Genomic DNA, 13,254 nt, shown 5'->3' on the forward strand with positions numbered 1-13,254 from the left:
GGAAGTTAAAAGACAAGATAACGAAGCAAAGGAGACATCAACGATTACAGAATTTGCATTCTCTCACGTACGAGTTCAGGAACCCCAAAACTGCAGCATCCCGATTCCCACGGAAGCGAACCACCAGTTGACCGCCACCCCGTGGGGGATGTTATTATAAATAAGCGCAGGAACATAGAAGATTTTCAATATATTGTCGTCATTCGCGCATTGCACCTCGACGGTCTCTTATTAATTGCTCAGTTTAAGTCACAAATTAAGTTAGAAATCTTTTTAAGTGTTCATTTCATTGGCGAGATTTAAAAAAAAAAAACATCCTCATAAATAAATATATTTATACCCGCGACGTTTATCCGAATAAATAAGCCGCAAGCTTATTTAGAGTGTATTTCTAATCAAAAATAAATAAACTACAGTTCTAATAATAATTATACCTGAGTCGAATAACTAAACCAAATAAAAAAAAAAATTTCACCGACGACTACTACGAGCCGATGGCCCCTGACGGAACAAGGTAAGAGTCTCAATTTTTATAAAATTTTCTTCTTCTCTAGTAACTTCGCCACATCCAGGAACCGAATCCGATTTACTTATCATCAATTAATACATTCAATTTCGTTTCAATTTTGAGAATAAACGAAGGGTCATTCGCTGCGTAGGCTTGTGAAAACGGTGTCTTCAATTACTGAAACACTCATTGATCTTCGCATTCCTCCTCCCACTGTTGGCAAAACATTGCCCGTCTTTGGGCAAGGCTTGCGAAATCACACGAGTTTTACGCAGAGAAGACTATCAAATTAGATCTAATTGACCGATATCTTCATTCTTGCCATCGTTGTATACAATTATAAAATAGAATAATTCCCTTCTGAATCTTAACCAAAGGATCATTCGCTGTGTTGGGTTGTGGATAACGGTGTTTCGACTATCGAACCATCTATTGATCTTCGCATTCCTCCTCCCACTGCTGGCAAAATACTGCCCATCTTTGGGCAAGGTTTGCGAAATCACACGAACCCCACACAGAGAGGATCATTGAAATCACTTTCTCGTAAACACTCAATTCGGAAGGCAAGAAGATCGAAACGGTAAAAAAAAAAAAAAAAAATATCACTCTAACAAATGAACTAAGGTCCAGTTCAATGATAGATTCATTGGCGAAATTAAGAGAGGAGGAGAAGGAAACGTAAAGATAAAATTTGCATCAAACGAAGAAAATTCGAAATCTTAACCAATCCATTAACGCGAACACTCTTGTTTTACCGTCCCTAAAACGCTATATATATATATATATATATATATACATATATATAACAACTTGAATAATTCCATATTCAAATTTAAATAAATTCTATACAACGAAATTGAACCGAACTCTCAAATAATTCCTACATACAGATATATACATACACATATATATATATATATATATATATATAATTTTAAATAATTCTATACTGAAGTTTAGATAAATTCCGTGCGAACAAATCGAATACTTATTTTTATCCAACTTTAATCCTCTCCCGTGCGAGTATCCCTGCACATAGCAGGTTAGCCGAAAAACGTGGAAATTATTTTATCAGTAGCCTAACACTAGTCAACGCTATCCATAAGTAATTAATTTATCAATAGAATTATTTCGAAAATAAGTACAAGGAAATTTTTCTATTCGAAACAGTCCTCAGACTGTTTCTGGTGGCAGCAACTACCGTGTGAGAAATATTTCTTATACAGCCAATTAAATTTAAATCTTTCCCTTCAGATTAAATTAAAATCAAAAGTTTGAATTGACTTTAAACGAGTACGTAACAATAAACTTTCAACTTAGAAATAGATTTTAATCGAAAACCTTGATTCAATATCTTAAATATAATTATATCGTGTAAATTTTCCCCTCCTGACGAAACTCAACTAAATCGAACTAAATTAAATTAAATTAAATTAAACAAAACAAAATAAATTAAAACAAACACAAAAAAAAACTAATTAAAATTAAAACAATAAAAAAAAAAAAAAATCTTGCGAATTCAACGGTTTAAAATCAATTCAAACAAACAGGAACGTAACATTAGAGGGTTATATTTTGGTGGCAGCGGTGGGATACGCTCCACAGAGGATTAAAGTTGTTACATTTATCAATAAATTATATACCTAAGAAATAATGGCGACCGGGCTAGAATCATTAGACGAAGACTTAATCTTGACGTTATCGGAAAAACTTAAAGCATGGGATGCGAATTTTCGCGACATGAGTACAAAACTCGCTGAAGTACAAAATGGCGTGTATGAACTCAAATCAAAAAGGGAACCTGAATCACCCGTATCGCCGCCGGGAACCCAACAAGAGACAATACAGCCAGGCGGATATGTCCAACCGATTAAACTAAAAGACGCGATCGAGTCGGTACCAGTGTTCGACGGCTATCGACCATCGGTATTTCACTTTTTAAGAGCTTGCGAGCGCGCGCGAAATATGATTCCTAGGTATCAAGAACCACAATTAGTAAAATTATTAACCAATAAACTCCGTGGACACGCGTTCCTCGCCATCGAAGATACGGAATTAAGAAGCCTAAACGATTTTGCAAATAAATTAAAGGATCTGTTCGGCCCAAAGAAATCTCTTAACGAATATAAAGGAGAATTAGGGACGATATTTCAACGACCCGGAGAAAACATATTAGATTATATGGATCGCGTTAGAAATCTTAGATTAGCAATAATGGACGGAGAAAGGGGCGACTACGGGATTATATCCCCCGACATCCAAGATACAATAGACTGGGAAACAAGAGAAGCCTTCGTTAAGGGACTCCCGAACGAGGTATATATGCGAGTAAAGCTAGCAGGATACCACACTTTAGAAGACGCGTATCGCCAAGCCGTCAAAGCAACACACGAATTAAAACAAATAAACGATAGAACGCGACCCCAACGACCGATACCTCCGAACAATTACAAACGCGAAAACGTACGTCCTTTGAACACTAACAACAATGTCAGGAATAACCGCCAAGATCGAAGATCAGTACCTCCATCACAGAATTACTCAAATGCTCCGAGACAAAATATTATCACATGTAACTATTGTAAAAAACCTGGGCATTTAGTAAAAGATTGCTACAAATTTAAAGCCCGTGTAGATGCCGGAATAATCGTACCCTATGCTTCGAGACAATCGGGAAACCAAACACGTCCTTCGGGAGAATGGGGCGAGCCTCGAAGGAACGATACGCCGAATCGCCCAAGAGTGCAAGCAGCAACCAGGAGACCGGCGCCGACGGCAACGAACAGAACAAGGGTAGCCGCCCCCGCAAGATCGACTCCACCACCTATAATGAGGAACAGGGCAAACGCAAAGCCGACCGAGAGGACGAACGAACAAGTATTAAATACTGTGGGAGAGACATCCCACAACCAAACGAGGTCACAAACAGAAAATTCAGAATCTCAAGTCAAGAAGGAAAAGGTGAAGCACAAGCAACCGGCGAAGGAGGATCACCAGGAGTTAGATTCGGATTCGGAAGGCGACCTCTCCGAATTATTTCAATAAAATTTAACGATTCCCCAACGACACCAACTGCGCGAATAGTTTCCCCAGAACTAAAAACTAAGACGAGTTTATTATTAGACTCTGGATCGGAGATTAATATTATCAAGAAAACTGCTTTACGCGATTCAGCCATCATCGACGATAAAGAATCAATTGAAGTGCGAGGAATTACGGCAACGAGCCTGGTCTCCCTAGGGCAGACGGTAATACAGGTTGCGGGCCATCCGGTTATTTTTCATGTAGTCGATGATTCATTGCTAATCGATCAAGACGGAATCCTGGGATCCGAATTTTTTGCAGGATGTAAGGCTCGTTTGGACTATGAGGGAAAACATATCAAATGGGGAAATATTTATATTCCCTTTGATACTAAAGAAAAGATAATTATACCTAAGCGAAGCTCAGTAACGTGTTCAGTAAATATCGCAAATCCAGAGATGAAAGAAGGATTTATTCCCAGAATCGAGCCAATCAAGGGAATCTATTTTGGTAATGCAGTTGTGAGGAATTATAGAGGAAAATGTTACATAAGGATAATAAATACTACCTCGAGGAATTACGAATTCACAACACCAACAATAGTAATTAAAGAATTTGAAAACCCCCCCCCGCTTCCTAGGACGGCGTGTAATACAGTTTTAAAATCGAAGGAGAGTAGATACGATCAAATAATTGAGTTACTACGGCTCGAACACTTAAACGAAGAAGAAAAGGAAAACGTTCAAAGGTTGATTCGTAATAATCAAGATAGATTTCATATTCCAGGAGATGCACTTGAAGCAACTGGAGTTTTGGAACATAAAATAATTACAACGGATAATATACCAGTTAATACTAAACAGTATCGATATCCACCAGTACATCGAGAAGAAATAAATCGACAAATTCAAGAATTACTAGATACGGATGTAGTGGAACCGTCGATATCTCCATATAATTCCCCGTTATGGATAGTACCCAAAAAATCCGACTCGCAAGGAAACAAACGCTGGAGATTAGTTATTGATTATAGGAAATTAAACGATAAAACGATCGGCGATGCTTTCCCACTACCCAACATTACAGAAATATTGGATCAATTAGGAAGTGCGAAATATTTTTCCACGTTTGACTTAGCATCGGGCTTTCACCAGATCCGTATGTCACAAGAAGACGCCCACAAAACTGCATTTTCGACACCATATGGACATTATCAATTCAAAAGAATGCCTTTTGGACTAAAGAATGCCCCAGCGACATTTCAACGTTTGATGAACTCAGTGTTATCCGGTCTACAAGGAATAGAACTATTCGTCTATCTGGATGATATAGTGATCTATTCTAGGTCCCTTCAAGAACATGAAATTAAATTTAATAAGTTAATGGAAAGACTGAGGGCAGCTAAATTACGATTACAGCCCGATAAGTGCGAATTTTTACGACACGAAGTGAATTATTTAGGACATATAATTAGTGAAGATGGAGTAAAACCCGATCCGAAGAAAATCGAAGCCGTATCAAAATTTCCGCGACCCAAAAGAGTGAAAAATATCAAACAATTTTTGGGATTAGCAGGATACTACAGAAGATTTATACCCGATTTCTCCAAGGTCGCAAAACCATTGACACAACTATTGAAGAAAGACATTCCCTTTAAATGGACGGAAAATCAAGACAAGGCATTCGAAGATTTAAAGGCAGCACTAATGACAAAACCCATTCTACAATATCCGGATTTTTCTAAACCTTTTAACCTTACTACAGACGCATCAGGGTATGCTATAAGCGGTGTACTAAGTCAAGGGCCAATCGGAAAAGATTTACCGATTGCGTATGCCTCAAGACTATTGAATTCTGCTGAACAAAACTACTCTACCATAGAAAAGGAGTGTCTGGCAATCGTTTACAGCGCGATGCATTTCCGACCGTATCTTTACGGAAGGAAATTTACTATCGTAACCGATCATAAACCCTTAGTCTGGATGCATTCTATCAAAGACCCTACATCGAGAATTTGGAAATGGAAATTGAAATTATCGGACTTTGAATTCGATATTGTGTACAAGGAAGGTAGGGCGAATGCAAACGCTGACGCATTATCTAGGAATCCTCCGGAAATTTGTCTACCAATCAGAAGGAGAGAGGAAGTCTCACCAATTCGCTATCCTGTCTCAAAAAGATTCGAAAAGGATACATCGTCTGAAGACTCTCCCATATTCGAAACTAAACCACGCGGCTTGCCTCAACCCACTGATCCTGCAAAACGAGAAAAGGTTTGTGCTCGGAAGTACCTTGCATTGGAAGAAACGCCCGTAAAATATTTTGACGAAGCACTAGCCGAGCTCGATGTAAATAAAGAAATAACTGATCGAGGGAAAAGGAGAATGGGTACAACAAGCGACGAGGAGTATTCCGCCGAAACTCCAGAACTAACTCGACAACGAGAAAGGGATACGCATGTCTCAAAAAGATTCAAATTGGATACGTCAACCGAAGATTCTCCCATATTCGAAGCTAAACCACGCGCCTGGCCTCAAGCCAGTGATTCGAAAAATCAAGGAAAGGTTTATACCCGAAAACATCGTACAATAGAAGAAACCCCCATAAAATATTTTGATCAGGCACTGGCAGAAGTCGATGTAAATATAGATAGAGGAATAACCAAGCGAGAAAAAGAAGACACAGATACGACAGGCGAAGAAGAGCTCTCTACTGTAATTCCGGAATTAATTCCACAACGAGAAAAGGACCAGAGACCTACAATAATTGCGGAACAAAAAATTTCAGAAACCCGAGATTCAATTACAAGAGTAAATGACCATAAAATAATATTCATAGATGTACATGGCAACCCGATAGATAAAGGAGCCTTAGAAATGAAAGAGATGGGAAAATTGCCTCGTTACGAAGATTTAATGTTGGAAAAAGCAAGATTGAACTGCGATTCCGGGAAATACATCGTATCTCTACCAATAAAGGAAAATAGGAATATTCCAATAGCACCAGAAAATTTATTAAACTCACTACGATCTCTACTAGATGTAGTAAATGAAAAACAATTTACTTCCTTTAGCATTAGCAAAGGAAATTTGGAGGAAATACCCTGGCGATATACAATCAGAAAATTAAAAGAAATATTTATGGAAAAAACCCTAACCATCACTATTTGCACGGGGGAAGTAATTACCCCGCCTGTGGAAGCGCGAAACAACATAATACGAGAAAAACATGAATCAAGTGTAGCAGGACACAAGGGAATAACAAAAACTTATCAAAGAATACGACAATATTATTATTGGGAAAACATGAAAAAGGAAATTCAAGATTACGTAAACACATGTAAGGAATGTCAATTGAAGAAACTCACAAGAATAAAAGCAAAACAACCGATGGTACTTACAGACACACCAGGTAAAGCGTTCGACAAGATTAGTATGGATATTGTAGGTCCATTGCCAAAAACTCAAAAGGGGAATGAATATATTTTAACTATCCAAGATTTATTAACAAAATACTCTATCGGGATTTCAATAGGAGGAATCTCTTCAGCCGAGGTAGCGGATGCATTCGTAAAGCAATTTATTTGTCGTTTCGGATCACCGAGAGCTATCCTCACTGATCAAGGAACAAACTTCACATCCTCGCTAATGAAGAAAGTAGCAAAGAGATTCCGCATCAAACAATATACCACGACGGCATATCATCCACAAAGTAACGGTTCGATCGAAAGATCCCACCACGTACTGATTGAATATCTCAAGCTATACATTGAAAATTCCAAAAACTGGGACGAATGGGTAGAATTAGCTATGTTTTCCTATAATACTTCTGTACACGAAGGAACGAAATTCTCTCCGCACGAATTAGTCTTTGGACATTTAGCCAGAGAGCCTACAGGTGAAGTAATAATCGAAGAGAACATGGAACCAACATACGCAGAATACCTCGGAGATCTGTTCGATAAAATTAACACGGTACAACGAATAGCAAGGGAAAATTTGATAAAATCTAAACTAAAATCAAAAGAATACTACGACCGACGAATCAACCCTCAAAATTTTAAAGTAGGGGATTCAGTATATCTATTAAAAGAACCTAGTAAAGGAAAATTCTCCGATCAATATACTGGACCACATAAAGTGCTAGAAATCTTGCAAAACCAAAACGTCAAGATTGAAGTAAAAGGGATTCCGCGAACAGTGCACCTAAACAAGTTAAAACTAGCGCATAACCGAAGTAAACAATAGACAAAACGATTTCAGTGGGCAAAATAGTACAATATTGTATACTGTAGTGCTGCTCGTTGAATAATACAAATAGTGGAAACCTAAAAAAAAAAAAAAAAAAAAAAAAAAAAAAAAAAAAAAAAAAAAAAAAAAAAAAAAAAAGAGAGAGAGAGAAAAAATATATATATATAAAAAAAAAAGAGAGAGAAAAATTATTAAGTGTGCTCCGATTATTGTTTGAATATAAAATGTGTGAATTCAATGAATAATTAAAATAGTGAAAGTGAAAGTTACCTTGTGAATAAGTAATCAACATGCAAGAAAGGTGTACGTGCAAGTATAGGTTGTGAATCTTTATTTGTGGAACGTAATGTACGACAACTACCTAAAATAAGTGAATAAATTAGTTTCAATTGTTTCAGTGCAAAATACAAGATTACTAAATGTCATAATTATATTGTGGTTAAAACAAAAGCAAGTGTGACTCTGTTCGTCGAATAATACAGATAGTGGAAACCTAAAAAGGAAAAAGAAAATTATTAAGTGTGCTCCGATTATTGTTTGAATATAAAATGTGTGAATTCAATGAATAATTAAAATAGTGAAAGTGAAAGTTACCTTGTGAATAAGTAATCAACATGCAAGAAAGGTGTACGTGCAAGTATAGGTTGTGAATCTTTATTTGTGGAACGTAATGTACGACAACTACCTAAAATAAGTGAATAAATTAGTTTCAATTGTTTCAGTGCAAAATACAAGATTACTAAATGTCATAATTATATTGTGGTTAAAACAAAAGCAAGTGTGACTCTGTTCGTCGAATAATACAGATAGTGGAAACCTAAAAAGAAAAAGAAAATTATTAAGTGTGCTCCGATTATTGTTTGGATATAAAATGTGTTAATTCAATGAATAATTAAAACAGCGAAAGTGAAGTTTACATTGTGAACAAGTAATCATCATACAAGAAAGTGTATGTGCAAATATAGGTTATGGATCCCTGTTTGCGGAATACAATGTACGACAGCCAGCTGAAATAAATGAATGAATTAACTTCAAGTGTTTCAATGCAAAATACAATATTACTAAATGTTATAACAATATTGTGATCAAATCAGAAGGAAGAGTGACACTGTTCGTCGAATAATACAGATAGTGAAAACCTAAAAGGGAAAAAGAAAACTATTAAGTGTGCTCCGATTATTGTCTGAATATAAAATGTGTTAATTCAATGAATAACTAAAATAGTGAAAGTGAAAGTCACCTTGCGAACAAGTAATCGCTATACAAAAGATTTACGTGCAAAATAGGCCATGGATCCCCGTTTGCGGAACACCATGTACGACAGCCAGCTGAAAGTAAATAAATGGATTAACTTCGATCGCCTTAATACAAGATGCAACACTACTAAACGTCATAGCAAGACTATGAAAGCGTGACACTGTTCGTCGAATGGCACAGATAACAGGTAACCTGAAAAAAAAAAGGGGGAAAGATTACTACAAGTGCTCCAATTATTGTTTGAATATGAAAAGTAATAGTTCAACGAATATTTAAAACAGTGAAGGTGCAACTTACCTCATGAACAATCAAACACCATACAAGAAGCACACAAGCATGAATTTCACAAATTAATAAGAAGAAATGAAATAGTTGATAAGTATAGAAAGTGGTTAGGAAGATAATTAAGATAGATTAATTGGAAGCTAGTAATAGATAGAACCAGAGTAAAGGATAGTATATTGTATTAACTATTATATCTAACATGTAGAAGCATATTTTGTAATACACAATAGCGGTCGCTCACACAATATATCATACACATATTGAATTAATAAATTAAACAGTACCTTTATGATCGCAGACATAGGATGATTGAAGGCAACCATAGTAAGTATCCAAGGTAATACCGAAGAATCTGATGATGATGTGAGAATGATCCAGGTAAGCAACGCAGCATCAAAAATCTAAAAAAGAAAATTTTTTTTTTTTTTTTTTTTACAAATAATGTTAATCTAACAAATAAGACTTAATCACTAATAAAGGAACTAATTCATATCAAACATAAAATAATAACAATAGCAAACATAAGCAATAATAAAATTAATAGGGAAATAAGAAAGGTTAATAAACACAGAAATAGGTTAGAAACTAATCACGATAGACTAACTAAATATTAACAAGTCATGACTGAACTTAGTACCAAGGAATAAAGTTATAGTACATGAAAGCGACTGGTAACACAATACACAAAATACTAACTAAATTAAACAAGACTTATATAAACGCAAGTCACGTATAACCAAAACAATGACCATTGAAATTCGACAACAATATAACCCATGTTATTACATTAAAGTAACACGCGGTATCTACACGCACAATACCATGAAACACAAAACAACATTACAAAACACTACTAAATAAAATCATAACCAGTTATTTCAATAATACATTACTGTTGGTATTAAAACAACACCATACCAGGGATACACGTGAGCGACCATGTTGAAGAAAAAATCCGTCGCGCACACCCCACACACACACACCTCAACACGAATAATAACCAATACAATGTAATATAGGATCATGATAGTTATGTTAGGTACCAAAAAAAAAAAAAAAGAGAAGAGAGGAGAGTAAAAAAAAAAAAAAAAAAAAAAAAAAAAAAAAAAAAAAAAAAAGAGAGAAAAGAGGGGAAATAATAAATAATAACTAACATATTCATAACATATTACATATATATTATATTATATACAGGGATACAATATTCATATAAAGGGACGGATCCGAACGAAACATATAAAAATAAAAATAAAATAAATAAAAAAAAAAAAAAAAAAAAAAAAATATAATAAAAAATATATATATATTAATTGTTTTTGTATGTATGTACAGAACGAGTGGCGAACTCATCAATTCTGACATAGAAAATCCAGACGGACCCGAGCTCGCATTCGATCTGGAAGTGACAGAGGAGGTTGAATCCTGCCTCTGTGTTCAGTTGTTATGTCCCGTTAACAATTATGATACCGGCTATTTTTGCCAAGACTGTTTCGACGGCCTGGATCCGGACGACCAGGACCTGTGTGAAGAGCCGCCCATCCATTTTCTATGCGGAGTACCTTTAAGAACACAAATATCACGCTGCACCATGTGCGGTATAAACATAGCAGACGTACAACCCGCTACATCATGCCTCCAATGCATGATGGTCTACTATAATCTGACTCACCTTGAAAGAGAATTTTTAGTTCAAGGAAGGATACTCCGCACCACCGAAATATAACGTACTTGTGTGCTGTGCACGAAAGGAAATACTTAAATCCACCTGTAAACAAACAACATTAATAACTATACATATAATTTTTATTCATGTTTACTAATATATATACACGCATGTTTTAAAGTAGATGATATTTGTAACACTCACTTCCATTGACAATGCAAGTGACTTATAAAATAAATTGTCATATTTATACACACACATATATATATATATACGAAAACAAGCTACACTTGTGACACTTCTACCTATTAATAATACATACTTATACACATTTATAACGATAAAATAAATCCCATTTATATTACTCATCAAAACGTACGCATATATGTATATAATTATAACTCAAGTAGCCTTCATAAAATTATTTTCACTGACAGCATGTACATCAAACCTAAAATAGAACAAAGTTATAGAAAAAAGGGGGAAAAGGAAGAAAGGGAAAAGAGAAAATGTATAAATATAATTTCCTTTCTTTACACACATATATATATATATATTAAAAGGTTATTCTTATTTCTGAAAACTCAAGAGTAAGAAACAATTTAATAAACTGTTAATAGGAAGATGAATCACCTGGTCATCGTACTTACCCTCATCAAAATAACATATGGCCTGGTAGGATACGACTGCAATGGCAACCACCTCAACGTTACCACCATCTCTTTAAACTCCATCGGGGACTGCAGCATACAACCTGCAACGACAGAAACCCAAGATATTTATATTCAACTACTGCAACTCTCAGAATTCGAATTTACCAGTGTAAGGCAATGCAAGGTGCAAATAACTCGAATTATACATTACTGTGGCATGCACTCCCACACGTCGGCAGTGCATAATGGATTCGCCGAATACCTTCAGGAAACAACTGCCCAACAATGTGCAAGAATGCACCAGGACGGCACGTTTTCACTCGGACCACAAAACCTCATAGTAGGCTTAAAGGATAATGCAACGGAAACGCAGTCGCTTATCCTAGCCGGCAAGCTAACAAACGACGGCAGCTGCCAGGGAACACAGTACGTAGACCCATACGGGAGCTGGGAAAGGGTAGTCGTACAAGCCACAGTGAGGATAAGTTTAAGATCAGGAGTCGTGCCAGTACGTATTGAAGCAAATAAAATTATACTGAAATCAGGAACAGTATGTACCTTCAGCGAAGGAAACTGCCTAGACGCTGAGGACGGGTACACTTATTGGCAACCACAACCGCCCTCACCATGCAAATTTGATCAATACGATGTGCTATATGAAGGAATTGCTACAAAGATTCAGGAAATAAGAACCAACAGGGAACCAGCACAACCAGTTTATGCATTGACAACACAAGAAGTAACCTTTGCACTGACTAAAACCGGAGAACAACCCCTGTGCGGATACACCTTACTATCGACAGAACACCCAAAATTGTTCCTGTTGGAAACAACAAAAGGGAATACGTTCATATCCAAAAGCAAGACAGCAGTTGAAAATCTGGATATATTCACCTACGTTAACTCTAAATTCGTTTATGTAGAAAAACATATTAAAAGACAAATGACGGCACTATACCATGATGTACTGACACAACGATGCACCACGGAAAAGAAGTTAATAGAAAACGCTTTAAGTTTAGCAATCCTATTACCCGATGAGTTCGCATATACAGTAACTAAAACCCCGGGACACATGGCCTTGATTGCTGGAGAAGCGGTCCATATAGTCAAATGCATTCCCGTGCAAGTAAAAATACGACACACAACGGAATGCTATTCGGAGCTACCGGTTTGGCAAGGAAATCGTACCGCATTTTTAACACCAAAGACACACATCCTAACTCAACATGGAAACCATAGGGAATGTAGTGCAATACTACCCACATTATACAATATCGACGGACTTTGGCACAAATTCCTACCAAAACCGATGGAAGCAATCGCACCACAAGAACTCCACCCAGACGTACGCCAAACATGGCAATATTCAGCACCATCATCATTGGCCACAAGCGGGATATACACCCAAAAGGACCTGGATACACTTCGAGACCACGTCATGTTCCCGGCAGAAAAAACAGCAGTCTTAAACACACTGGCCAGAGGGGCGACAGGAAAATCAATCGTCCCTGGAACGGTAAACATCCTGGGAGTCATGGACGAAAACACATTAACGACAATAGCAAAAAATACCGCATCGAAATTATGGTCTGGTTTCATGGAATTTGGAAC

General features: G+C 36.5%; 1 protein-coding gene across 1 annotated transcript in view; it reads left to right on the top strand.

Annotated features, from left to right (window-relative positions):
- LOC138189487 (uncharacterized) overlaps positions 1–12,891 on the top strand; it is a 37,368-nt gene extending 24,477 nt beyond the window's left edge. Inside the window, exons 2-3 of the mRNA XM_069131516.1 lie at positions 11,612–12,769; positions 12,883–12,891. Of these exons, the coding sequence (XP_068987617.1) occupies positions 11,612–12,769; positions 12,883–12,891 (1,167 nt within the window). The remainder of the gene's footprint in view (positions 1–11,611; positions 12,770–12,882) is intronic.
- The last annotated feature ends 363 nt before the right edge of the window (positions 12,892–13,254 follow it).

The sequence above is a fragment of the Bombus flavifrons genome, unplaced genomic scaffold, assembly GCF_040668555.2.
Source record: "Bombus flavifrons isolate JBK064 unplaced genomic scaffold, iyBomFlav1_principal scaffold0074, whole genome shotgun sequence".
NCBI lineage: Eukaryota > Metazoa > Arthropoda > Insecta > Hymenoptera > Apidae > Bombus > Bombus flavifrons.